The sequence below is a fragment of the Pleurodeles waltl genome, chromosome 5, assembly GCF_031143425.1.
Source record: "Pleurodeles waltl isolate 20211129_DDA chromosome 5, aPleWal1.hap1.20221129, whole genome shotgun sequence".
In the NCBI taxonomy this organism is placed as follows: Eukaryota; Metazoa; Chordata; class Amphibia; order Caudata; family Salamandridae; genus Pleurodeles; species Pleurodeles waltl.
The window spans coordinates 788,056,150-788,080,625 of NC_090444.1; the positions used below are offsets into that span (position 1 = coordinate 788,056,150).

Consider the following 24,476-nt stretch of genomic DNA (forward strand, 5'->3'; position numbering starts at 1 on the left):
GGTAGAAACGCATAGTGTGTGAGAAAGATGGCTTTGAGCTCCAAACGATTTAAATGTATGGACCTTTGTGAGATGGACCCTTTGCCCTGAATTTGTAGATCTTGAAGATGACTACTCCAACCCTCCAGGGAGGCATCTGTTGTGATGATGAAGTCTGGTATCAATGGCAGGAAGGAAATGCCCTTGGAGATGTGAGGGATGAGAGTCCATCATTCCAAGGTCTGGATCATCCTTGAATGCGGTCTTCGAAAGACCCTTCTGTTTGTATCCACGGTCTTTGAAGTTCCTCTTGTAAAGATCACATTTTGAGGCATGCTCAGGGAAAAAGGCTGATTGCAGAAGACATCATTCCTAGTAAAGACTTGAATCGACGTACTGAAACGGACCTTCTTTTGAATATCGTAAGAGCTTGCTGAATTAATCTGTATTGCCTTTCTAGATAGAGAAAACCTTTGTCCTGTTTAGTATTCAGGATGGATCCTAGAAAGGTTATCTTTTGTTGAGGGACAGTATTTGATTTCTGTAGGTTTAAAGTAAGCCCCAAGTTGTGGAACAGAGTTATACAATATCTTATGGCTTTGGCTGCTTGAGCAGGTGTCTGTGCCTTTGGCAACCAATTGTCTAGGTATGGGAATATTTTGTGACCGCTTGTTCTGAGGGCCGCTGCTACTAGGGCTAAGCACTATGTAAAAAAGCGGGGCACTGAATTGAGGATGAATGCGAGGACCTTGAATTGGTAATGCGTTTCAGCTATGCTGGAACAGAGAAATTTGAGATGTTTCGATTGTATGAAAGTGTGGAAATATGTATCCTGTAGGTCGAGAGTGGTCATATAATCCCCATGGTTTAGGAGACACAGAATGTCCGTTAAGAGTGACCATGAATGCTTTTTGAGGAATTTGTTGAGTATTCCAAGGTCCAAAATGAGTCTCCAGTCTCCCGATTTCTTTTTTATTAGGAAAAAATGAGAATAGAAACCCATGCCTCTCTGGTTGGATGGTACATCCTCTATCGCTCATTTGGCTTCTTTTTGTATTAAGTGGAGATGAGGGAGGGGCAACCTTTTTGGTGGCAATGTTTAGCGGTTTGTGAATGATTTCCAGTGTATGACCAAAGGCTATCAAGTCTACTACACATTTGTCTGTTATTTCCCACCATTGTGAGAGATGCTTGGAAATCTTTGAGGTCACTGTCTGAGATTTGGTAGTAGCTGGCATCCGATGGACTCTTTGTTTGCAGACAGTGTCTCTGGATTAAGAGGGCTGTCTTTTTTCCTGCCTGCTTCTTGTGGGCCACTGATGGTGGTGCACGGTATGGCTGTTCCTGGTACGGCGGTTTAAAGTGCGATTGAAAGGGCTGATGGTAGCCAACTCTGTATGAGGAAAGACCTCTGCCTCGAGCTCCTCAAAAGAGGAACCAGCGAAATTGTAGGGTACCTAAGGAATGGTCAGTGTCCGTGTCACTCCTGATGGTGAGTAAGGCATCTTCAATGTGTTATCCAAAAAGTGTCTCCCCATCGTATGGCATGTCGAGAATTTTTTACTTACACCTCAGGCCTAAGCAATGTTGCTTTTAGCTATCGCTGTCTGCGCAGGACAGCAGCGCCTGCAAGCTGCCGGAATCCAGTGTAGGCAACATCTATTGCACAATTCATTACTTCTGAGGATGTGTGCTCCGCTCACCTTCTTGTAATATTTTGCGGGCATCCGATGTTCTGTCTTCAAGGAGTCAGGTCTAGCAGAGTACCTATGTCTGACCACATTTGCCTACCATAGCGGGCTAGGATGGCTAATTAATTCACCGCTCAAATCGTTATGGCAGACATGCTGAAGAAACACTTACTGATACTCAGCATTTGCCCTCCTTATCATATGGAGTAGTGATTGGAGTAGAAGTATTTTGGACTGCCTCTGAGCTGCTTGCGAAACAACAGTCAGCCTTAGGGTGCTCTGTGAAGCAGACAGGGGAGTCCTCAGGGGCCTTGTATTTCTTATCTATTCGCGGCACAACTACTGCCATGGTTGCTGGAGTACTCATAAGTTTAAGGCCCTCCTCCCATACGCAGTCTATTATTGGTATGGCCCGAATAGACTTCCTGGCCTGCTCCTCGAAGTCATATAGGAGGCATTCAGAATGCTTTATGATGAAGGGCACATCAAATCTTGTTAGTGCTCTCTCTATCAAATTGTGGAAACCCCCGATGTCTTCAGGAGGGGAGCCTGAGGGATGCGGCAGTGGAGGGGAATGTGTGGGGAGAGGATAATTATCCCCATTCATTGTGAGGCGGATAGGTGTCTTGTAATTCGTCTTCTTCTCATCTGATGACAATCCCTAGGTGGTGCTGCTACTGCTGATGATGGAGTTCTTCTTGGTGTAAATGGTTGCAGAAGAGGGCTTGGTGTTTCCGGAATTGATGGTGGAAGAGGGGGAGGTGTTAGTGTATTGTCCGATGTTTCAGGAAAGCATTTGACGAAGTCTTGCAACATAGCCTGCAGACGTAGGACTAACTGTGATGGAATTTGCAGCTCATCCCTTAGGTGTTCTTCATAGGAGTGAAAAGGAGGATACCTATATGTAGGTTGTGGTGTGTACTTTTCCCCCTAATAGGAGTCATCTCCCTCCTCCTCATCATCATCATCATCATCGTTTGGTATTTAACTTGTAGCTCGGAAGGGCTATGAGCTGGGCCAAACAGACCTTCGTCATTAGAGTCCTCTAGATCAAGTAGAGTACTTCGGGGTATGGCGAGACTACACTGGGAGAAGTTGTCATGTGGTCTTAGAAAGGTTTTGGTGACTTTCACATATGCTGATGCCATAGCCAACAATGTCGTCGATGAGGGAATAGAAGTTGTTGTCGACAGAGGTGGCATCGATGATGATGATGATGCACTCGCTGACGGAAACGAAGGTGACAATGGTCTCATCGACGATGGTCTTGACGACGGTGGGGTCTTCGTTGACAAGGACATTTTCGGAAATGGTATAGGTGTGTCGACGGCGGTTGTAGTCGTACTTGCTGTAGAAGGCGTAGTCGATCATGCAGTCGTTACTGTTGTTGTAGACAGCATATTTGATGGGGAAACTCTTGTCAACAGTATGGAAGTTTGTGATAGAGGCCTCACAGATGGCGTTGGAGGCTCAGAAGAGGAACCTTTTGGGGAGATTTTAGTAGATCTCTCTTTTTTTTTTGCTGCCTGACAGCCCGTGGTGGTGATTCTTCAGGGCTTTTCTAGCTGCCTCATAGGTCCCTTGGTCATCGGACCACACCCTTTTTTGAGTGTGAAAGGCTGTATCACTTTTCCTCTGAGAAGATGTTGCCCTGTGGTTTAGATTTTGTAACCATAAAAGAAGTCTTGCTTCTCTATTGATTGGGGTCTTTGTAGAGAAGGTTCGGCATACCTTACAGTGTTTAGGCTTGTGGTCAGGATGGAGGCAGTAAAGGCATCTTTTATCTGGATCATCCACATGTAATCTCTTCTTACCAAAGGTTTTGCAGGATCTGAAAAGCCCCTTTTTAGTAGTATCCAAAATCTTGATGCTTTTAGAAGTTGAAGTAAGGAAAACTGAGCAAATCTCAGGGTGACTCCCTTCACACAACGTAGGTAGAAAATATGAGACTGGAGCTTCAGTGCTGAGGGTCCTAGGGGGTCCTGTTGCCTGATGAGCTGGACTTTGGGTCTTTTCTAACACAGCAGATGAACTGTAAAGTGGATACACTTTGGCATTGTTTTCTATGGAAAGTTTCTCTATACTGCTATTTTAAGGTACAGTCGGACTCCCACTTCGACAACAGGGATGACTCAAGCATGTTAATCTTTGAAAAATGGAGAACGCTGCTTCAATTTTATTTCCTTGCAACATGATTTCAGCAAGGAAAGTGATAAAGCTTCACATCTTCCTGAAAACCTCACAAAATAGGAAAGATCACAGTTCTACTATCAGGAGAACTTTGACATTTAATTTGTCCTAGAGGAACAGTCAAAGATTTTGTTTGTCTTTTATTGATTACTGATTTTGGTCAGTACAACCCTGCTCTAAAAGTTGAGAGTGATTTAGCTTATTTGCTCAAAGTTGCGTTTGTAAAAAATAAAAAAAAAAGGCCATGTAGAGCCATACTCTATGGTATGAGTATTAATTCTTTTGACAGCAAAGTCCCTATTGTGCAGTCTCTTGCACATTTGCTTCTTGAGGGGATCTGCAGAGCCCTGGCTTGTCTTTGCAAACCACTTTGTTTTGAGGAAAATCCAGGGGAAAATACCTTTTGAATAAGGCTAGATGTGCAGTAGTTTCCTACACATTGACTAGTTTTCCATAAAAAAAACACAATCTGTTGGAATAAGGCCTGTGTGTAATTAATTCAAGTGTGTGAATAGAGACCCTTAGATGGGAGAGGGAAATCAGTTGCTTTACCAATCACAATAGCTGCCTACTGAATGTTACTTTCCATGACTTAGTCATACCTACAACCAACACCTAGGCTGTAAGACAAGCAGACCTTTTTGAAGTCTGAGCTCAGCTTCTATTGTTCAGTTGATAAATTGCATTGATTATGAACAAAGTCCGTTAAACAAGAATAAAACCACGATTCAACCATAAGACAAAAACACAGGTGATAAAACATGTCCAAATAACAAACAATAAAGCATGATGTAATACATATTTAAGCTTTATTCTTTATAGTTAATAAAAATCTACCTACAGCACATAAAAACGAATCTCCATTAAAAGGTGTTTAGCAGCCAAAGGAATACTAATATTTCGACCATTAAATATTTCTTCCTTTATTTGAATATGCTTATTTGTACATTTTCCTGCCACCGGACACCTACCTTCCATCTGACTGCAGCATATTAGCTTGGTTTGGTACCACTTATACAAGAACTAGCCCTATTTTAAACCTTAGCACGTCATGATTTAACACTCTATTTGGCAGTTTCCCAATGTAAGGTAAAACATAAGCCTTCCAAGAACTCAGAAAAAGGTCTATCAAATGTGTTTCAATTAAATATAGTAGATCTTGAGTCCAGGTAACAACATTATGTGGCACAAACTTCAGCTGTTGTTTCAAGAGTTAAAATGGACCTAAGATTGGGTAAATGAAGCCATATTCACATGTACAAATTGTTATTTATTTAACATGCAGATTTAGCCTAACCTAAATGACCATTTAGAAATCCCTTAAAACTATGATTGGCAATATTCTCTTGTTCGGAGCTGGCAATTTGTTTTATAGGTAGCACATGGTTTGAGATTTGCAAATATAATTCCAGAGAGTTAGATTTAGTTCAATACAGATGGCTTGGACTATTCATGTTTTAGCTACATTTAAAAGACTCATCAAGCAAAATCTTTCACATTGGTCCCACTTAACATTCCTGTCAAAATTAAACAGCTCACTTCCCTATAACATCATTGGCTGGGCCATGGCTTTATAGGCATTTAACATGGGGCCATGGAAGAATCACATAGGCATAATTAAACTATTTTAGGCAGACATTTACCTGGTCTACATGCATGTTGGTTCTACTTCAGATGTTTTGGAACGCAAGCTCTAAATATTTGTATTAGGTAACCTCCTCCCTTTTGTGGTCTCCAAACAGACTAAGTATATGTCTTCCCTTACCCCCAAAATAATACTACAATGTTTGTTTTTTATGTTTATTGTCAGTTTCTTCAGCTAACAATAACCATGGAAAATCTGCAATTAAGGATGAAGGCTAATTTGAGTGTTATCAAGGAACACCAGGTCATCTGTGAAAAATAATCAAGGGATCTGAACATCCCCAATTTTTGAGGAAAAGAAGGCAGACTTGCCAAAATAACAACATACGGTCACAGCAATAATACAACCCTGTCTTAACCCATTTTCAACTGCAATGTTATCTGAAAGGTGACTATGATAATCTAGTTCTACCCTCGCTCAATTTGCAGTATAAAGTTGTATCATAGGTGGCAACCCACTTGGCATTCCATATACATTTAATTTCTTCCAGCTAAGCTCTTGACCTACAAGATCAAAAGTCACACAGAAATCATTAATTAAGAAAAACATATTTTCCCTTATGCTAACAGAATTAGGGGCCAATGCACAAAGACTAAAACAATGGCCAATAGTGGAATGACCTTCCTTGAAGCCCCACTGCTCTATAGGTCTGCTACATTTATCAACTGAACACTCTTCTATTTCTTGGTGAAAAATCTTTGCATACAATTTAGCTCTCACGTCAATAAGGTTTATTGAGCTAAACGTTTTGAGCTGCAAGGGATTGTGTTTTTGTTGTGTGTGGGTTTAATTATAGCACCATTCCAGGTCTCAGTAACTTCTCCACTTTTAATCCCCTCTGACAATTTATAACAAATCATTCTTCCCACCACTTGTTGTTCATTTTTACTACTACCGCAAAATTATCCAGACCTGTGGCTTTAGTTAAATGAGTAACATATTTACATGTTGTACGTCTGACATAGAAAACAGCTGTAAAGATCCTGGGGTGGGACGATCATTCAAATGCATTCTATCCCGTCTGACTACTAAAATCTTTGCCCAGGACTCCTCACTTACCAGACAGCTAAGTATGTTGTTATCATCATCAAACTCATCTTTTACCAATTTCCAGAACCCTCTTACATTATTTAAGGTAATAACCTCTATCACCAAAGTCCAGCTGTGGGAGAAATAGTCTTGCTTTATCTAATTTATAAGACTTTTATAATCCACCCTTACTCATTTAAGCATCTGCGCTTGTTCTCTATCATCAGACCTTCTCAACCTGCTGATATTTCCTTAATTTTCTTTTTGCTGGCTAACATACTAGTTCAAACCAAGCAGCATTGCTTCATAATGTTTAAAAAAAAAAATTCAAGAGGGTAAATAGTTTTGCTAAATTGAATATTTAAAGAGTAACAACTTGAGTTACTAACTCCTGATACAAGATGTTAATATCACAAGAGTCTGTGAGGGATCTGTAAGGGATCTAGGAAGCATGATAATCTGGAGTACAGACAGAAGATTACAGTCAATAGGAGCCATAAGCCATTTCATATTATTCACTTTTATTAGCAGTACCTTATCAACTGACTAATTAAACAATGAAAAAAAAACTAAAGGTGGATGACCACTGACTTCCAAAGAGAGGACATTAAGTTTAGCAAACTCATTAGAATTCCATACTCTTGTACATATATAATCTATTGGACAAGACTGATTGCCAAAATGAAACATACATACAGCAGGATTATCCTGCAAAAATATTAAAACCCCTATGGGCAAGCTTGGTCTATTCCACTTTAGGGATGACAGCCATGGGGATTCCATAAGAGACTACACTATCGTACAGCATCCAATCATCACACAATGTGGTTAGGGTCTCCCTTTAATACCAGCACAAAATTGAAGAGTTAATTAACATTTCATTTAAATCTTCCTCCAGTTTAAACAATTGCTCATCATTATAACAGTGATCAGCTAAAAATATATACACATTATTTACTACCATAGTCTCACAATTTGTTCACATATCATACAAATCCAACCTTGAAGTGAGTAACCATTCACAGTTAGTGGGTTTACTGACAACATTTTAGACTACCTTGGTTAAATTTTGCATACCCCATGATGCTTAAACAGATGTAGTCCTTCATCCACATATCTTCATTTGGAGGAAACCCTCAATAGATAAAGGTCCTTCATAAACCCACATCTCTTCCTGGAGACATATAATTATCCTTCAGCAGCTTTGATAAGTTCCCTGATTTAAAAATTCTGTTTAAGACCAATACATTCCAGGAGGTGAGGCTATGCGAAGTGGGTCCATCTTATTCTTTATAACTTAGCAGTACATGGGTGCCTTCTCCCCCACTTTCAACCTACTAAAGCGACATAGCGATTGAATAAAGGGAGAAACTCATGTTGGGACAGAGGCCGCACTGGGACTGTTATTCTTAGGTTCCTTTGAGCAAGGTCTGCAACTGATCTCATACACAAGGAAGAAAGTTTTAAGTCTGAGTCAGACTCAACTGTAAGGAAAGTCTTCCATGATGGATTATGGAAGACAATATTATTCTCTCTAATCAAAGGAATCTTCTCTTACTTTTTTTTGCAATCCACAGTTTTTTAAATCCTTTAAAAAATATATTTGTATTGATTTTCACTAGTTCATTTATAAGTACAAATAAATTCATCACAAAACAAATCACAGCAGATCACAAAAGAGAGTAAAATGAAAACAGATTTAGATCAGGGCAGGATCAAAACAGATTAAATAGCTTCAATATTTCAACCAGAGCAAACCCACAGTCAGAAGCTGGAGAAGAGAGAAGATCATAAGATATTCCCTGGGAAACTGAGTCAAAACATTCATTAATGAAGTTGCGACAGTTCAGAGACCTTATGGGTGGCCTGCAAGTGTGTTAGAAAATGAGCTGTGAGCACCCACCAGACCGCTAGTCTTCTGCTAACCACCTGGAAACTGGTTTCCAGACCGATTCACCTGACGGCAGCTTCTAGGGCTCGAGTCCACATAGGTTTGACTCCATGCTGTGTACTGCCAGATCTCCACATAAAAAAAGCTGGGGGCTCTGGTTTTAGCCAGTCGGTAGCAATACACAGATGTGTGACCTCCACTGAGATAAATATCAATTGAGCATTTTCATTCGCTATTGGTTGGGCGTCCTGGTTGTCTACCAAACCATACAACAGCATCTGGAAATCTATTTACAATGGTCTGCAGGAGGGGTTCCAACTTAGAAAAACATATGTACAATACGGCAGATTTATCACTGCAGCTCCAACATCTACCCTATAAGCCCATCCCCACTTAGTCAGCTTTAAAGGCCTATAATATAGGTCAAAGATAGTCTTAACATGCTGGCTGCTCAAAGTAGCAGTGAGTATAACCCTATCACAGAGAGCCAGTGAATTCTGAATTGACACCTGGACCTTACCGAGTCTAGCCTGCCATTTGGCATTCTGTACTTCTAGATCATCTCCTTGCATCTGTATTAACACATCATAGATACTTCCACTCTTCTGTCTAAGCCTGACTGGCTCTTAACCATATCCTTTCACACTTTAAGATTCTTAAATAAAAAAGGCAGATTTGTATATATTTATTACAATTCCCTTTAAGTAGATCATAAAGCTCCTGCAGGTCTGAAACGTAACGGACCTGAGCATCATAGAATAGATCCCCTTATCACAGTCAGACCTTTCTGTCTCCACTTATTCATTACAGAGCCTTGAAAAATACCAGGTAGTACATTTGATGCAGAGGTGGGTGTGTAATAATTGACCTTTCACAAGACGTAGCCTCTGCTTAACCTGGCTCCATACTTTTAGGCAGTCTTCAGAACCTTAAAACGCATTTTTTGTAATAGCTAAGTTCCAACATCTTCAAGAAGCTTGCTCTCGATTCTTCCCCTGCCATAATTTCATATATGGTTGGAGCCTCTGCCATGCTTAACCCAACACTATCCCCGGTTAACAGTATAGCCATATGTTGCAGCATAGAGCCAAATAGAGTAAAGTCCGGGACTGCCCAACCGCCTTGCCTGCTGGGCAGCGTCATATACTTCCTAGCCCTCCTTGTTTTTTTATAGCCCCACACACAGCTTAGGCATAGGGACGCCAACTTCCTAAGCCACCTCTTCCCGATCTCTAAGGGGATACCCCGAAATAGATAAAGTACCTTTGGCAATACGACCATCTTAATCACATTACTCCTGCCCATGAGAGAGAGAGAGATACAAATTATCTATTCTTTCCCATTCCCGTCTTACTTTACCCAGTATAGGGGCCAGGTTCATTTCTACCAGGTGATCAATTGTGGGTTTGATCCTTATCCCCATGTAGACAGACTTGGGGATGACACACTGATTTTGTGAACCCACTGGGACCGTACGAATGATCTGAGTCTTAGCAGCATTTAATTTATACCCTGAATATTCCTGAACTTCTCAGTGAGGCATTCTATTTCCGTTATGGCCGTCACCGGATCAGTGGAGACTATTGCTACATCATCAGCGTATGCGTATATCTTATAGTGTATAGAATGCCGAATTACGGGTTTAATGCCGAGGGTCTGTTCTAATTTGACGATGGCGGGGTCAATGTAAAGGTCAAACACCAAGGGTGAACAAGGACATCCTTGTCTCACTCCTCTAGCAATGTGTATCTCCTCTGACTCTGTTTCAGCTATACGTAATCTGGCTGTCGGATTCTTATATGGTGTTTTAATGGCCCCCATATATCCTTCCCCAAAGCCTTTATGTTTTATCACTGACCAAAGGAACGACCATGTAACCCGATTAAACGCTTTCTCTGCATCCAACAGAATCAAGCCCAGGGGGGTTTCATGAGCAGCCGCCATATCAAATAATGTTATCACCCTTCTGATATGATCGACTGTCCCTCTACCGCGAATGAATCTATGTTGTCTATCTGATATTAGAGGGGAAATAATACTACCCAATCTAGATGCAAGAACTTTTGCATAGATCTTCTCATCAGCATTCAATAGGGATATATGCCTGTAAGGCCCAGGCAGCAGGGGCGATTTGTCTTTCTTCCTGAAAATTACTATATTTTCAGAACCCCAGGAGGCCGGGGCGGCACCCTGTTGTGCCATGGAATAGTTGAAGCATATCCTGTTATAATTCCGGATTTTTGTTTTTTATATGAAATTCCATCTGCACTGTATTGGGCCTGCTGCTTTCGCCAGCACCAAGGAGCCTATGGCTGCCAAGATTTCATCAGATGTGATTGGCGAGTCCAGCTGGTCACAATCTTCCTCGCTGAACCTGCCCTGTCTGTCCCCTGAAAATATTCCGCTAAGCCAAAAGGTGAGGAATCTATCTCCTCTGAGTAGAGATCTGGATAGTAATCTTGGAAGGTTTTAACGATCCCTGTCATCTCTTCTATGACATTGCCCGTAGGGTCTTTAATTGCTTTTATCAACCCCTTGACCTCATATTGCCCAATCCACATTGTGAATAACCAAACAGTGAATTCCCTGTATTCATAACATTGGGCACTGGTACTTCTGTGTGGTTCCCCTTTAAAGCCTTGTTTAATTTTAGCCTTACATTTAGCTATTTGTGACTGAGTTTCACCGGTGACACACCCTTCCAACAGCTCGCTAGCTAATTCTTCCTCTGTCATGGCCAACTCCCTATAAGGACTCCACAACTCTCTTTTGGGTATTCAAAGCGTGAACTGAGCACACCCATTATGCATTCCACAATAGCCCAGTGACCTAGCTTGTCTGCTAATGAGCGCCCAGGTACACAGAGAGAGCCTTTGGCAAGGATCGCCACCCCCCTGGAGGTAGTCCCCTGCTCAGAGCAAGATAATAACCAGAAGCCCAAATCCTCAAGTACCTGGTGCCACCCCTAAGGGATAGGAGTTTCCTTAACACATACAATATCTGGGCGCATAGCCTTAAGCCCTAGCCCGGTACGCTGCCTCTTCTGCCTATCATTAAGCCCGATATACTTAACCAAATGAAACATCAGCTTCTGACTACCACCAATTTTTCCCCCTTTTCTTTTCTGCACAGCCCTAAAATTCCGGTAGAATTTGACCTGTCTAAACAGGTTTCTGAACTGACTTTTCTCCCCCCATCACTCCTCCAGCACCCTAGTGTACCTGTTCCAACCATGTGCCACACTACTTCTACACCAAACCCTAAGCCCCCACCCCTATTCCCTAACCCAACCCTTAGGACATTTGGATCGCAAGGATCCATTCATGGTGGGATGTGGGTCCCCGACCCAAGCCCGAGATAGCTCTCTTAACTTCACTGCTTTCACTGCATCATTAAGTCCATAACCTCTCTCTCAGGAATCTAGAAGGAGTCACCAACCCTCTCCCCTCCATCTGCAACCCCCAGATGTAGATTTAACAGGATTTGACTTGTTTTACATATTTCCATCACACACTCAGTACGTCTTTAGACCCCTCAAGAATTCCTTAGCCTTGTTTTAAGAGGTGAAAAAGTAAGAACAGTCTTTCGTTATGACTTGGAGCTTGGCTGGATTAGGATAAATGATTGCCCTTCTCCTGAAAGGCTGAGATCAGTTGACGCAGATGCCACATCTTCTCCACCATTGTTTGACAATAGTCAGGTCAGACAAAGAATTCCTGCCCCTTAGCAGATCTGTTCCGGTCAAGTCCAGTCATACAAGGATTGTCGTAGCAAAAGGTTACCCGGGTAGATAAGTATAGCTCTAGGTTTATCCCTTCCATGACCTGATCTAGACCTCTGTACAAACGGGAATCTAGGTGCTCTTTGAACTCCATTCTCCCAGGACCATTGGGAGAGCTCAGGGAAGGCCTCCTTAAACAGCTCCACCACAAACCATGATGTATCCGGCCCCTTCCATGACTCCTAACACCCGAAGACTGTTGCATTTCGGTCTGTTTTCAAACTCTCTGGAGTTTCCATTGTGTATCTTCTACTTGCACTCTTAATAAGTTAGAGACTTCCTTCTGGGATGTTAGATCATCTTCTATATTAGAAATGCGGGTTTCTGCCTCTACAATCTGCTCAGCGAATACAGAGCAAGATTTGTCCACCCGCCAAATATCTAGTTGCATTTCACGACGAGCAACTCTGGTTTCATCTCAACCACATCCAGCAGCTCCTCTGTGCGGATTACCCCTTCAGACCCATTTTCTGCATGCGCATGTTCATCACAGAATATTGGCAGTTTCTACCCCTTCTCCCACCCCCCCCCCCCCCTCGAGTTTTCCCCTAAGCATTCTGACGCAGAGGCCTGTAATATCTTCTCACTTCCTTCATTGCTCTGCTCGACATTGCTGATGGCTGTAGAGTTAATGCGTTGGCCTTCTGCTGAATCTGGTCATCAGGGAGGCCTCGTGAGAAACCTTATCATGTCGGATTTCTTTCCACCACCGATAACGGAGCAGACATTGGATAGATGCCCATCCTCGTTCCTGAAACTGCGACGGAGTGGCCCATTTCAGCATTTTCCGATGAGACCAGTCCGCAAGCCTTCGCTCCTCTCGCTGGTTTTGGAGGCATCGCCTTGTGCGCCGACACTGCATCCGGACTCGCCAGTGGGCTGCCCTCAGACACAGAACCGAGAGGGAGGCTTCGGGAGCCACGATAAATTTATAAAAAGGTCCTTCTGGATGCCGCTGCTTCAACCAGACACAAAGGAGTGCCAAAATAACCATACTCGATCTGGTATGTTACCGGATTACCTCTTGGGCAGGGGAGGGCAGGGGGAGGGATCCGTGCCTCTGCAGTGTTCGAGTCTGGTCAGGAAGCCGCCAACAGCCGAGTTCACACGGCCGCCATCTTGACCAGTGAAAAACAGATTTTTTTTTAAATCCTGATGTGAAATTTCTTTAACTGCATATGAGCAGACGATTATCTTAGACTCTTCATGCTCCCAATCATCCTTTACAAACACAACATATGCGTCATATAAGATGAGAATATGCACGCAACTGTGGGGTTTCTTTCCTGTGTACAGGGATAGAGCCCTTCCCTGAGTGTACTTTTGGTTGTAGCTTAACTGCACAGTTCATCTTCTTTATAACTAGTACAATCTTCAAAGGTGAATCCAAACTAGCTTCTGTGTTGACTTAATATATTTACAATTAGGGCTGGTATTATCAACCACTGAAGAGAACTTACTGGACGAAGTAGGAGGAGGGTATCTGCTTGTGAATGTGTAACTATAACCATACAATATTCTCCATATTTGTGATTAACATAGTTTTCCTGGAGGCACAAACCTGGTGGTCAACAGACGAAGATGAAACATAAGACCCTTGCATTATCTCCACATATGAATTCAACTCGACATCAACAAGTTTTACCAAAGAAGGCATATAACACCTAATTTGTGTTAAGTTATGTGACACCGAGCTTAGAAATATACATGAGATTTCAAAGTACTGTTTTTATTTATCATAACTCTGAATATGCCATTGTAGAAATAGACAGATGCGATTTGACACTTGCCACAATGGAGACCTGGTCAGATGCAGCAAGTGGACTGGTCCCAGTGAATGTCAGGAAGTTGGACTTCAGAAAAGGACTTTGTCCCAAGGCAGCATAGGACTGTGTCAATTTTGTTTAGGGGAAAAATCCTCCTCACACATCCTGGCACTGAAACTGTAGCAGCCGCCATAGAATCAAAGGCCGGATACTTGAAGCAGGTTGGGGCCACTAGAGCTCTGTTGATTTCTCGCTGAAAATGTTCTAGTCCCCATGCCGAATGGGATTTAGTTGTTTCTTCAGAGGTATGGGTATCTTTAAGCAGGATAGTGCTGAAATTCAATCCAATGCTGTAGAACTGCCAGTCAGATATTTTTCCCCATTGGTCCCTCTGGAGGAACAGTTTTAAAGTTTCTAAACCTTCTTCTGGTGACAAGACAAAAGGATAACACTTCTATGTCTCAGAGGACTTTAGGGAGGGCACATAGAGACTCAGAGTGTCAGGCAGAGGCTAACAGCAAAGACTAGTGGAGGTCTGTTGCTACCGGCCGGCACATAGAGACTCTCAGAGTGTCAGGCAGAGGCTAACAGCAAAGACTAGTGGAGGTCTGTTGCTACCGGCCAGCTAGGTATGTCCAGGAAAATGCCTACTGCATCTTGTTTTGTCCCTTTAGCCACATAAGAGTCCAGTCAACTGGCCCTTGGAGCTTATGTCCTATTCCTGGGTACAAGAAGGAGCATGTCCAGTTTTTCAGGGTTCCTTTCAGATCAAAGAGAGCATGTCAAGTCCTCTTTTAATCTTCTCCAAGTCTGGTCAGTGTTCTGACGAGGTGCTTTTGGATGCCATATTATGTGTGGCACCAGCTTCTGGGTGGGAATGACTCCTTATCTAATGGGGCGAAAGGTCCCAGGGGCAAACATACCCACTTTTTCAATAATTCCTGCTGGCCCTACTGCAAACAATCCCACATACTGATCAGTTCCTTCCTCTGTGGGAACTCTAAACTAGTTCTGGGGATAGCTTTACTCCCACTACATTGGGAGCCAGCCTGACTAGGAGAACAAAAGCTGGGGCATTTCCAGGTGTCACCTAACATATGCTTGTGACAAGGAAGGCCCTGTTGAAGTAAATTAGGTTTCATGACTCACCTCAACAGGTTGTCCCGACAGTGGAAGAAAGCACATCCCCACTTCCACACCATTGTTTCTGCTCTGGGAATAGATTTCACACCTCTTTCGCACCTATGTCAGGCCAAGTGTAGGCTGGGCAATTGCTGGAGAGCTAATGCAAATTCGCGTCCAGCAGCTACAGGTAGAATAAATGTAACTCAACTATATAATCTATACTTGGATAGTCTGAAGAGTGACAAATGTGGTTTTAGGCCTACCATCTGTTGGTAAATGTCATTTCCAATATCACACATGTCCCACTTTTAAATATTATGCACCCTACCTTGTGGGCAACAAGGTGTGCTTAAGGTCACATTTCATATTTTAAATAAAGTTTTCCTACCTGTCAACATGGGGATGTTGACAGCTCTGTGAACCAGGGTTCAAGCTGCTGCCGTTAGGCTACACATGGTAGGCCTGAAGCCATGTTTTCACTGCCACTTTAGTGGATGATAGCATAGGTGCTGCGGTCCACAACTGGCATTACATTTTCTATGCCATAGGTGTTTTTCTGCACCATAAACTAGGTCCTTATAGAAAATAAAAATGTGACAATCAGATTCAAGTCAATTTTAACATGGTTTGGAGTCAAAGCACATACACTTGGTACTGGATAACAGTGTCCCAGTATTAGAGTTCATGATAACCAGCAGGTGAGTCCTAAGAAAGTGGTACACAGCCAAAAAGGGATTAGAGGCAGAGGAATGTAAGACATTGCTTTCTTTCTGAAAAACTCAACTTCTAGGGTTAAGGGTCTTTTTATTTATAACGTGGTTCCATGATTATCAGTACTCATAGGGAAATTATGCAGTGGGCAAATACCTGGTTCTTTTTGACAATACCAACCTCCTCACGCCTGTGTTTTTCTTCCTTGCAGATATTATCTGAAGGTGCTATGTCGCCAACTATGCACTCTGCCATGTCATGGATCAAAGCTAACCGGATACATCTAGCGAGAAGATAAATGGAACAATTGTAAAAATTATATTACACATCAAAATACCTTCCTATTGTCTTTCACTTGCAGAACCAGATGTGATGTTCTTGTATAGCAAACTATTAACCTAATGTATCACATAATTAGTTTGCTCTGCTTGGCTTTGCTCCAACATGACTATATTTCTGGGTCTCACATACATTGACCTAAGGATGAAGCACACAAAATATGAAGTGATAGTTAAACTACCCTTTCCCAGAAAAGTACAATTAATCACCCAGACCTTTCAAAATAGTTATAACAGCTACACTTTTATTACACTACATATTAACCTGGTATATTGAGATGGTGGAAATGTGTCCAGAAACCAAATATTCCCTATTTGATCTGTTGGAGATAATGAAATCTTATGGGTACAGATGTGCCCATCCACAAGCTTACTCTTTATGTTTCAGATTGTGATCCCGGTTGGATAAATAAATGTATCAGTATAAGAGTCATAGCAGAAGTAAGCATTATCTTTTTGCCAGGTTCAGTGCTCCAGGTTCAAAGACATTCCTCCACTGCCAGCTTTCAAAATGTTAACAATGCTGTTATCCTGGAAATTTGGTACAGCACGTGCGCAGTCCACTACTAAGACCCACATCCTTGTACGTCCTCTGCAGATTAGTTGCAGTACCTTAGACTTGGTATTGGTTAGGAACCAGGCATAGGGCCTAATTATGAATCTGGTGGTCCTTTTCGAGGACCGCCAAAGCCGCTACCAGCCAACAGACCGCCAGTGCTGCCTGTCTGTTGGGCACCATACTAGGAGTCCTTTGAGGACTACGCCCAGAAATGGGTGAAAGTCTGACTCAGAAGTGGCAGCAGCAGGACTCCGCCCACCATAATATGGTGTGGCAGAGTCCTGCTGGCGTTTTGGTGCAAGACCGCCATGTCCCATTCCCTCCTGGATGTCCTCCTCGGCGGATAAGGTACGTGGGTGTCCGAAAGGGGGGTGGTGTCTGTGTGTGCATGTGTGCGTGTTTGCGGAGGGGTCGGTGAATGCGTGCGTGTATGCAAGTAAATGTGAATGTGTGTGTGCGTGTGTATGTGCGCATGTACAGGGGTGTTTGAGTGCATGTTTGCGAGTGAGTAGGGGTGTCTGTGTGCATGTTTGCGAGTGAGTGGGGGTGTCTGTGTGCATGTATGCATATGCTGAATTCATGCGTGCGTAAAGGGGTGGGGGATGGGTTTGTGGGTATGTGGACGGGTGGGGGGAATGTGTGCATGTGTGGGGACATGTGGGCATGTGTGTGTTGGTGACAGCAATGAAGATTTCTATCGCCAAGTGCGTGACCGACAGGGTTGTCGTGGCGGGGTGACTGCCACGGAAAGCCTGGTGGTTTGTAACTCTGTAATCCAGCCAGCAGGCTGAGACCTGCCGCCAGGTTGGAGGTGCTCACTGCCGGCCGCGGCGGTGCGACTGCACCGACAGGCCAGGTGGCGCTGTGGAGGCATGGCTCTGTTAAGCCCCACAACTCGTGATGTGGCAGTCCTTATCGCTGGGTCCGCGGCGGAAGGACCATCACGGAGAGGCTGGCGGCCTCATGACCGCCAGCCTCATAATGAGGCCTATAGTCATATGCGGAGTAGAGATCGGAGGAGAAAGTGAGTGCTAGGGGAAAAGCCTATGGGTCAAGAGTACTGGATGTGCCATGATAAGGGTTCCTTCCATTTACACTAACCCCTCACCCATTATCACTGGAGTAATCAATCTGTAAAGGTGACAAGACCGGGAGTCAATATTTAAGCAAGCATGTTTAGTGATATTTCGTTGTTTGGCGAGATTTTTTCAAGATATGCGATACTATAAAATAAGTATACAGCGCATACAGTTGACCGCTTGCTAGATAAAAAAAAAATTTATAGCCACATTTTTATTCACTTTTGAAAATACTGAACACATCATGTTCCAACGTTGGCATCATTAAGTCTACATATCAAATCTCACTTCACATTGCAGGTCCACCTGAATGGACAGTAGCATTACAATAATACACCATGATAGTTCCATCATTTACCCCATATTTTATCATGTTTCAGAGGGCACCCTCGGGCATCATAAATCGGCTTCTCTTGGTGCATGCACCAATCCAACCCCCCACACCCCCAAAGCTCCCATCGATGGACTCTTGGGTTCCTTCCACATACAAGCTACGAGGAATGCCAGCCCTATAAATGTTCGCTCTGCTCGAGGGACCCCAATTCTTCCAACAGTCCCCAACACTGCTATCTTAGGACTCAAGTCTACAGGGTGCCCAAGTACCTCTGATATTTCTTTACCGACCCCCTCCCAGAAGGGCCTCAGCTGGGGACAGCTCCAGATCACATGGAAGAAGTCTCCCCCGGGAAGGTTGCACCTGGCACAGGTTGAAAGCATCTTAGGGGATATTCTCAGTAGTCTTGCTGGGGTTATGTAAGTTGCATGGAAGCAATTAAGTTGTATCATACGCAGTTGTGCTGAGATGGTTAGCTCCCTGGGAGCCAGGGATGCCTCCCGACAGTCGTCGTCTAGTTCCCCAACCCACTGTGTTCGATTCGGTCTCAGGTGGTCGAAGCCATCCGGGCATTCGTGAGTAGTGACCTGTAAATTTGGGATACTGCTCTCGTCCCCAGTTTCCCGGTTAGTAGATTGGCTTCTAGCGGGCTACATTCAAGGAGGTGAGTTTCTGAGGGAATGTGGGCCCCCGGGGCATGTCACATTTGTAGATATCTGAAAAATTGTGTCTGGTTCAGTCCATATTGTTCTTTTTGATCTTGAAATGACATAAGGCTACCCCCTTTGTAAATGTCGCCCAAGAAGGGGACCCCTATTAAGTCGTAGCAGTGAAACCCTTTAAGTGCTGTAAATTGGTGTAGCCATTCCCCGCACCACAGGGGAGTCATCTGAGTAAAGCGCAGGTCCCATTTTGTTAAGAGCAGGGCCACCCTCCAGCAACTCACAGCAACCAGAGTGCAAGAAGCTATCTGTTCTGACATTTTACCCCCGTAGAGCATTCCCAGAAGACCACCAAAAACCACTGAATGGATTTCAAGCCGGTAAGCGGGGTCGTCCCATCCCCCTGCAAACAAATCATTTACAGGCACCAGCTCTGCGGCTAAGTAATAAATATATGTCTGGGCTCCCCAATCCCCCGTCGTAGGGAGACTTCAGCGCAGTATCAAAGACTACTTTATGCCGGCCCCCGTTCGATATAAAATTCGTAAGTTTAGATGTGAGTGCTCGGAACCACTACATTGGTATCTGATAGGGATAATACGTCAAGGCATTGAGGTAGCGGGGAGCCATATCATTTTAAGGAGGGCAGTACGCCCCTTTGGGTTTAAGGGTAAACACTTTGTAGGTCTCGATCCAAGTTTGAGGACAAGCCCCGAAAATGTAGGAACCAAGCCAACTCGGGCAGAAAGAAGATGTGGACCCCCAGGTATTTAAAAGCATTCCTCCGTACCGGGAATTTGGGGAACCACAGTCGTCCCTCCACATCGCCCCTCACCTCCACCAGTGTTGATTTACTGGTATTAACCAGAAGCCCGGATATCTCCCTGAACATCTCTAACAATTCCAAGCACCTGGGGCCCGACAGAGGCAGGTCACCCAGAAACTCCAGGACATCATCAGTGTAAAACGCCACCCTGTCTTCTAGTCCATTCCCACATTAGAGGGTCGCTACGCAGTAAGCATGCCAGGGGCTCAAAAGCTACAGCAAAGAGCAGCGCGGTTAAGGGACATCCCTGGAGCATTCCCTGCAGAATGGGAAATGGAGAGGAGAGCACTCCATTCACTCAGACCTGGGCTGTGGGTTGTTGATAGAGGATGCAGCTCATTTGGCGGAACCTCTTTCCCAGCCCCCGTCGCAATAGGACTACCTCCATATATTCCAATGAGATTGTGTCAAGCGATTTACAAAAATCATTGAGGAGCAGGGCCAAGCTAAACATATTTTTAATAACGTGGACATGACTTGGGAAATATTTAGCTGTTAGGGTCTGTGAAATGAACATGGCTACTGTGTGCAAAAGATGTCATTTTAACAATAAGTGAAGCAGAAAACTATGCCCCCTTGGCAAGAAGTGTTAGCTGTTCAGCTTGCGGTTTATTACCATAAGTGATTAACTGATATAGATAAATCCTCGTTTACTTAGTTGAATTGATATGTAGAAGTTGATTTAACAGACTCCTTTTAAGTGGTATCTTAAAGTGGTGAAAAATACAGAAAAATGTATTCTTTTTTAAATTAAAATCAGAGGAGAAGTAGTATAAATAAGAAGTGTGTACATTCAACTTCAAAATTACTGTGAAATCCAGTGTTTGACATGGCTGGCCTAAGTGTCTGATGTTTTTTTTTTCCACCATGGAAACTTCCATGCAAAAGGCCATCTGTGAACACTTTAAGATCAACTTTTTTTTTTAGCTTTTATATAGTGCTGCTCTATCTACTAGTCGTTATTACTATATTTTACAGTACAATAGTAGAATTATTTTCATAATATGTCAAACATACATAAACATAAGGAGGAGGGGTTTCACAGGAGAGAAAACCAAAGGTCAGATGTGATTTTTAAGTATAGTTAAGGTACACTGTACAGACTTGACAAGGGGAAATACTTTTCAGGGGAAAGCAAATGGAAGGGAAAGGGTAAAAGAAAAGTAAAGAGATTTGTTATAAAAATAGCAGTTGAACAGGCATGCTTTCAGTCTGCTCCTAAACCAAAGAAGAACTTTTTGGAACCTTTCCACAGTCAGATAGACACCGCTCTAACTGAACATGATGCAGCCAGGTGAGAACTAAATTTCCTCTTCTCAAGACTTAAACTGAATTTACTCTGGAGGATTTTCTTAAACGCTAACACTTTCAAAGAAAATATAGGATAGAAGAGGTGTTGGTGATCAAAGACATTGAACGTGACGGAATCCAGTTTGTAAATTCTGGCTTCTATCTGAAGCAAATGTAAATCTTTCAGCACAGGGGAACTATAAAATCAAAGTGCTGCTTCATTTGCCATCGGTCTTTCTACAGAATGCAGCCTAGCACATGGGAGGAGGGGAGAGTGCTTTTTGAAGATTAATTGGGTAGGGCATACCTATGATATATGCAAGAGCTCACTAAAATTTACTTTGCTTGATTAGGGAACTTTTTTTATAGTTCAGAGTGAGTTCTAATACTTTTAAGAAGTGTTAAATATGTAAGCTCCTGGATTGCTGTGGATTAATCCAATGGCCCAGAAATTTTCGCTTGGATGAAAGGTTTAGGATCAAGTCATCCATATGGAGTACTGAGAGCCATGCTAAATTTAGATTTGTTATCCAGAAGGTAGGAAAAAACATCTTTCCTTGCTGCGGTGTAAGAAAGCTTGTTGGTCCATTTACAAATATTTAATAGATGGGTTTTAGCTTGTATTCATCTTCATTAAAGATGAAGTTTAAGCAGATTTAAAAATCAGCTGTGTATCTGTGAATGAAAGTGGCAGATTTTTAAATCAAGATTTTCATGGGCTTCATATACATGTTAGACCGAGTGAGTCCAAGGATTGAACCCAGGGGGACGCCACAAGTTAACCAAATCATGTTTGGATGAGGAATCCTGGTTCATGGTTGGTTAGGAATAGCGAAACTAGTCAGACACCTATCTGTCCATGCATATTTCCAAGATGTGTACAAGCCTTCTCGTTGAATTCTATCACTGACTGCCAAGAGCTATAGAAAGGAAGAGGAGGAGCATCTCAACTTGGTCAACAATTATTCTTAAAGTGGCAGTTTTGATAGGAGATCTTTTGCAGAATCAAGACTGATACGGTGCTAGGAGGGTACTGATTTCAAAGTGGTTTTATTATCACTATTGGAACTAGGCAGATTATATTGCGACTCTCCACTTCTGTCACCGGTAAGAACAGGCCATCAAACATGGTGTTTCATCAGGCCACTGGCTAGACACAAATAATTACTGGGTTTTCTATATGCCACAAAGCTACCCAGAAATTCCAAGATGTTCAACCGGATTGATAATCTCCGACAACTAGGATGAGAATGATGTCAAGGTCTACTGCACAAGTAAGTGCATGGATTCTCGTAACTAGGGCTCAAGGACAAGCCCCAAGCCATTTCCCCCCCGAACACTAAACTCAACCTGGCTAAACAGGACGTCATATTTAGCTCAAAGGAGGTTTGTAACTGCAAGGCTTCCATATTCAGCAACTGAAATCTCTTGCTTCACATCTGTGGAATGTAGCATTATTGCAGCAGAAATCTAAGGACCCTATTTTCAAGGAGAGCCAGAGATCAGAGAACCAATATAGGTATGGGCACGTAAGAAAGAACAAGTTGTTGTAGATGCTCCTCCGATTCCGTAAAACAATGATGCAGCCGACGGGAGTCATGTTAGGCCTCTGCTTCCCTGGAGTCTAGGAGAGAGGCATCCCTGTCAAGAGGAGCTGTGTGATGGAACACTTACCGTCACAAACTTGAACTCTCTATATTTTCGGGCTGCTAGAACGGAGGTTCAGGTGAAGGGTTTGAACCTTCAGAGTCTAGCCAAAGTTCACAATGAGAGATCCGCAGTGCACTAACCGGGACTAACAGTACACCAGTCTCCATTTGGCGTGCCTTTCCCACGACTTCATAGGATAAATTCCATGCAGAGTCCTATAGCAGCCATCTTAATTTTGGTACATTACTTTTCAGCTTTTGCATGAGGTAGTTGTCCATACTCACCCAAAAAAAACACGAAGAGTTTTCCCACTGGCAACAGCAAAGACTAAAGGAAAACATTCAACTTTAGAAAAGCGGCCAGCAGAATCTGAAATAAAACTTGAGGTCTAATAGAAAGAATGTACAGCTTATAGGTAGGGTACTATATGTAAAATACTTTTGATGGTGTTTTCAGGCTCAGAAAGTAATTTGTGCACAGGAAAGTCTGCTTATCTGAAGCCTTTCCACTGACTCAATGCACATTACAAGCACCTTCACATGCTTCAATCTGCAAGAGATTTCTGAAGCAAAGGAACTTAAGTACAAGAGCAGGAGAGACTCATCTAGCTGGTTTAAAGAGGCTTGCAGATTGTCAGCAAATTATGAGACAAGGCTGAATGTCCCAAACTAAATATGTGCACAAATCATATAGCTTTGTTGGAATTACCAACATACTTATCAGATAGCACTGGGAAAGGAAAAGACACTGACTAACTGAACCTAGACACCAGGTGCCTACCACAAAACAACTACTTAATGCATTCCCTGATTACACCCCTAACCTTCACGCAAAGTTTCATAGCAACATATCCCTCAATTTCTTGACTGTGCTACATTCGGTCTGGAGCAACTCATAAGAACAGGAGTTACCAAAGTCACAAAGGAGTGAGCCCATTAACATTTCTGTGCTGACTGGCGGCAATCTATCGTCTGACACTTCTGCAGCAAACTTATGGGAGAAAGTTTGCTGAACAAGAACCGGCTCTCCACCCGCCCACTTGCCTCGCTGCTCCAGCATTTGAGTGCGTCAAATCATAGGGGTCTTTAAATGACATAAATGTGGGAAACATGTTGGCCAAAAAAGCCCTGAAGAGTAGGATGGCCTGGGCTTTCTTTATTCTTCTTAAAAGATTTCACTATGGATGTATGTGAGCAATGAAACTCAATCCACAATTCACCAAAGCAGCAGTCAAAACATGACAAACAACGAATCGACATGCAAGGGATAGGAGTTGTGGTGGTAAAGAGATGTAAAAGTGTGATCTCATTCATGGCGCCCTTATCACCCAAAAGGAGGCTAAATTGACAGCAATACAAATCTGGGAAGTATAAAGTTATAATAATCCAAACTACATGCTTAAAAAAGCATGCTAATTTCAGCCAAGTTAGGCAGATAAAGGTGCCATGGTGCAGTGATTGTCAAAAGATGGAAAATGAGGAAACCATTCTCCATGGTGGGAAGGGAGTAAGATAGTGAAGGGGGAGGGGGCTCCGGATTGAAGAGAGTGACCAGAGGTTGGACTTTAATAGGACTCGCAGAAGAGCAGTCTAACGGAATTATAACTGGGCAATAAGGAGGCAAATAGAGGCCTGTCACCTCTTAAAATCAGCTTGTCTATAAATTAAGGAGAATGGATTTAGAATAAGCAACTGGTTACTTTGTAGCAAGTTATGTGGTCTAGGGGAGTCACAGAATGACACACAAGTCATGGAGAGGAGTCTGTAATGGGAGCCATTCACATCATGTCCACTTTAACAAAACTGCCCAGGGGAGGGACTATGTTGTTGCTGCAGAGACACAATGGTTCAGCCACATTTGGCCGGACATCCTCAAACTTCGAGAAAAAAAAAGTTAAGTATAAAGTTGTGGATTCGTTCCACGGCTTTTT

The 24,476-nt window shown here is 43.0% G+C and overlaps 1 protein-coding gene across 3 annotated transcripts in view; it reads right to left on the reverse strand.

The window, feature by feature from the left end:
• The window catches only part of HDDC2 (HD domain containing 2), a 152,463-nt gene that overhangs the window by 98,418 nt on the left and 29,569 nt on the right, over nt 1-24,476 (reverse strand). For all 3 annotated transcript variants that reach the window (XR_011203733.1, XR_011203734.1, XM_069234807.1), the window contains exon 3: nt 15,989-16,091. Coding sequence is in view for 1 of the 3 variants with exons in the window: in XM_069234807.1 (XP_069090908.1) it covers nt 15,989-16,091 (103 nt within the window). In the remaining 2 variants the exon portion in view is untranslated. The remainder of the gene's footprint in view (nt 1-15,988; nt 16,092-24,476) is intronic.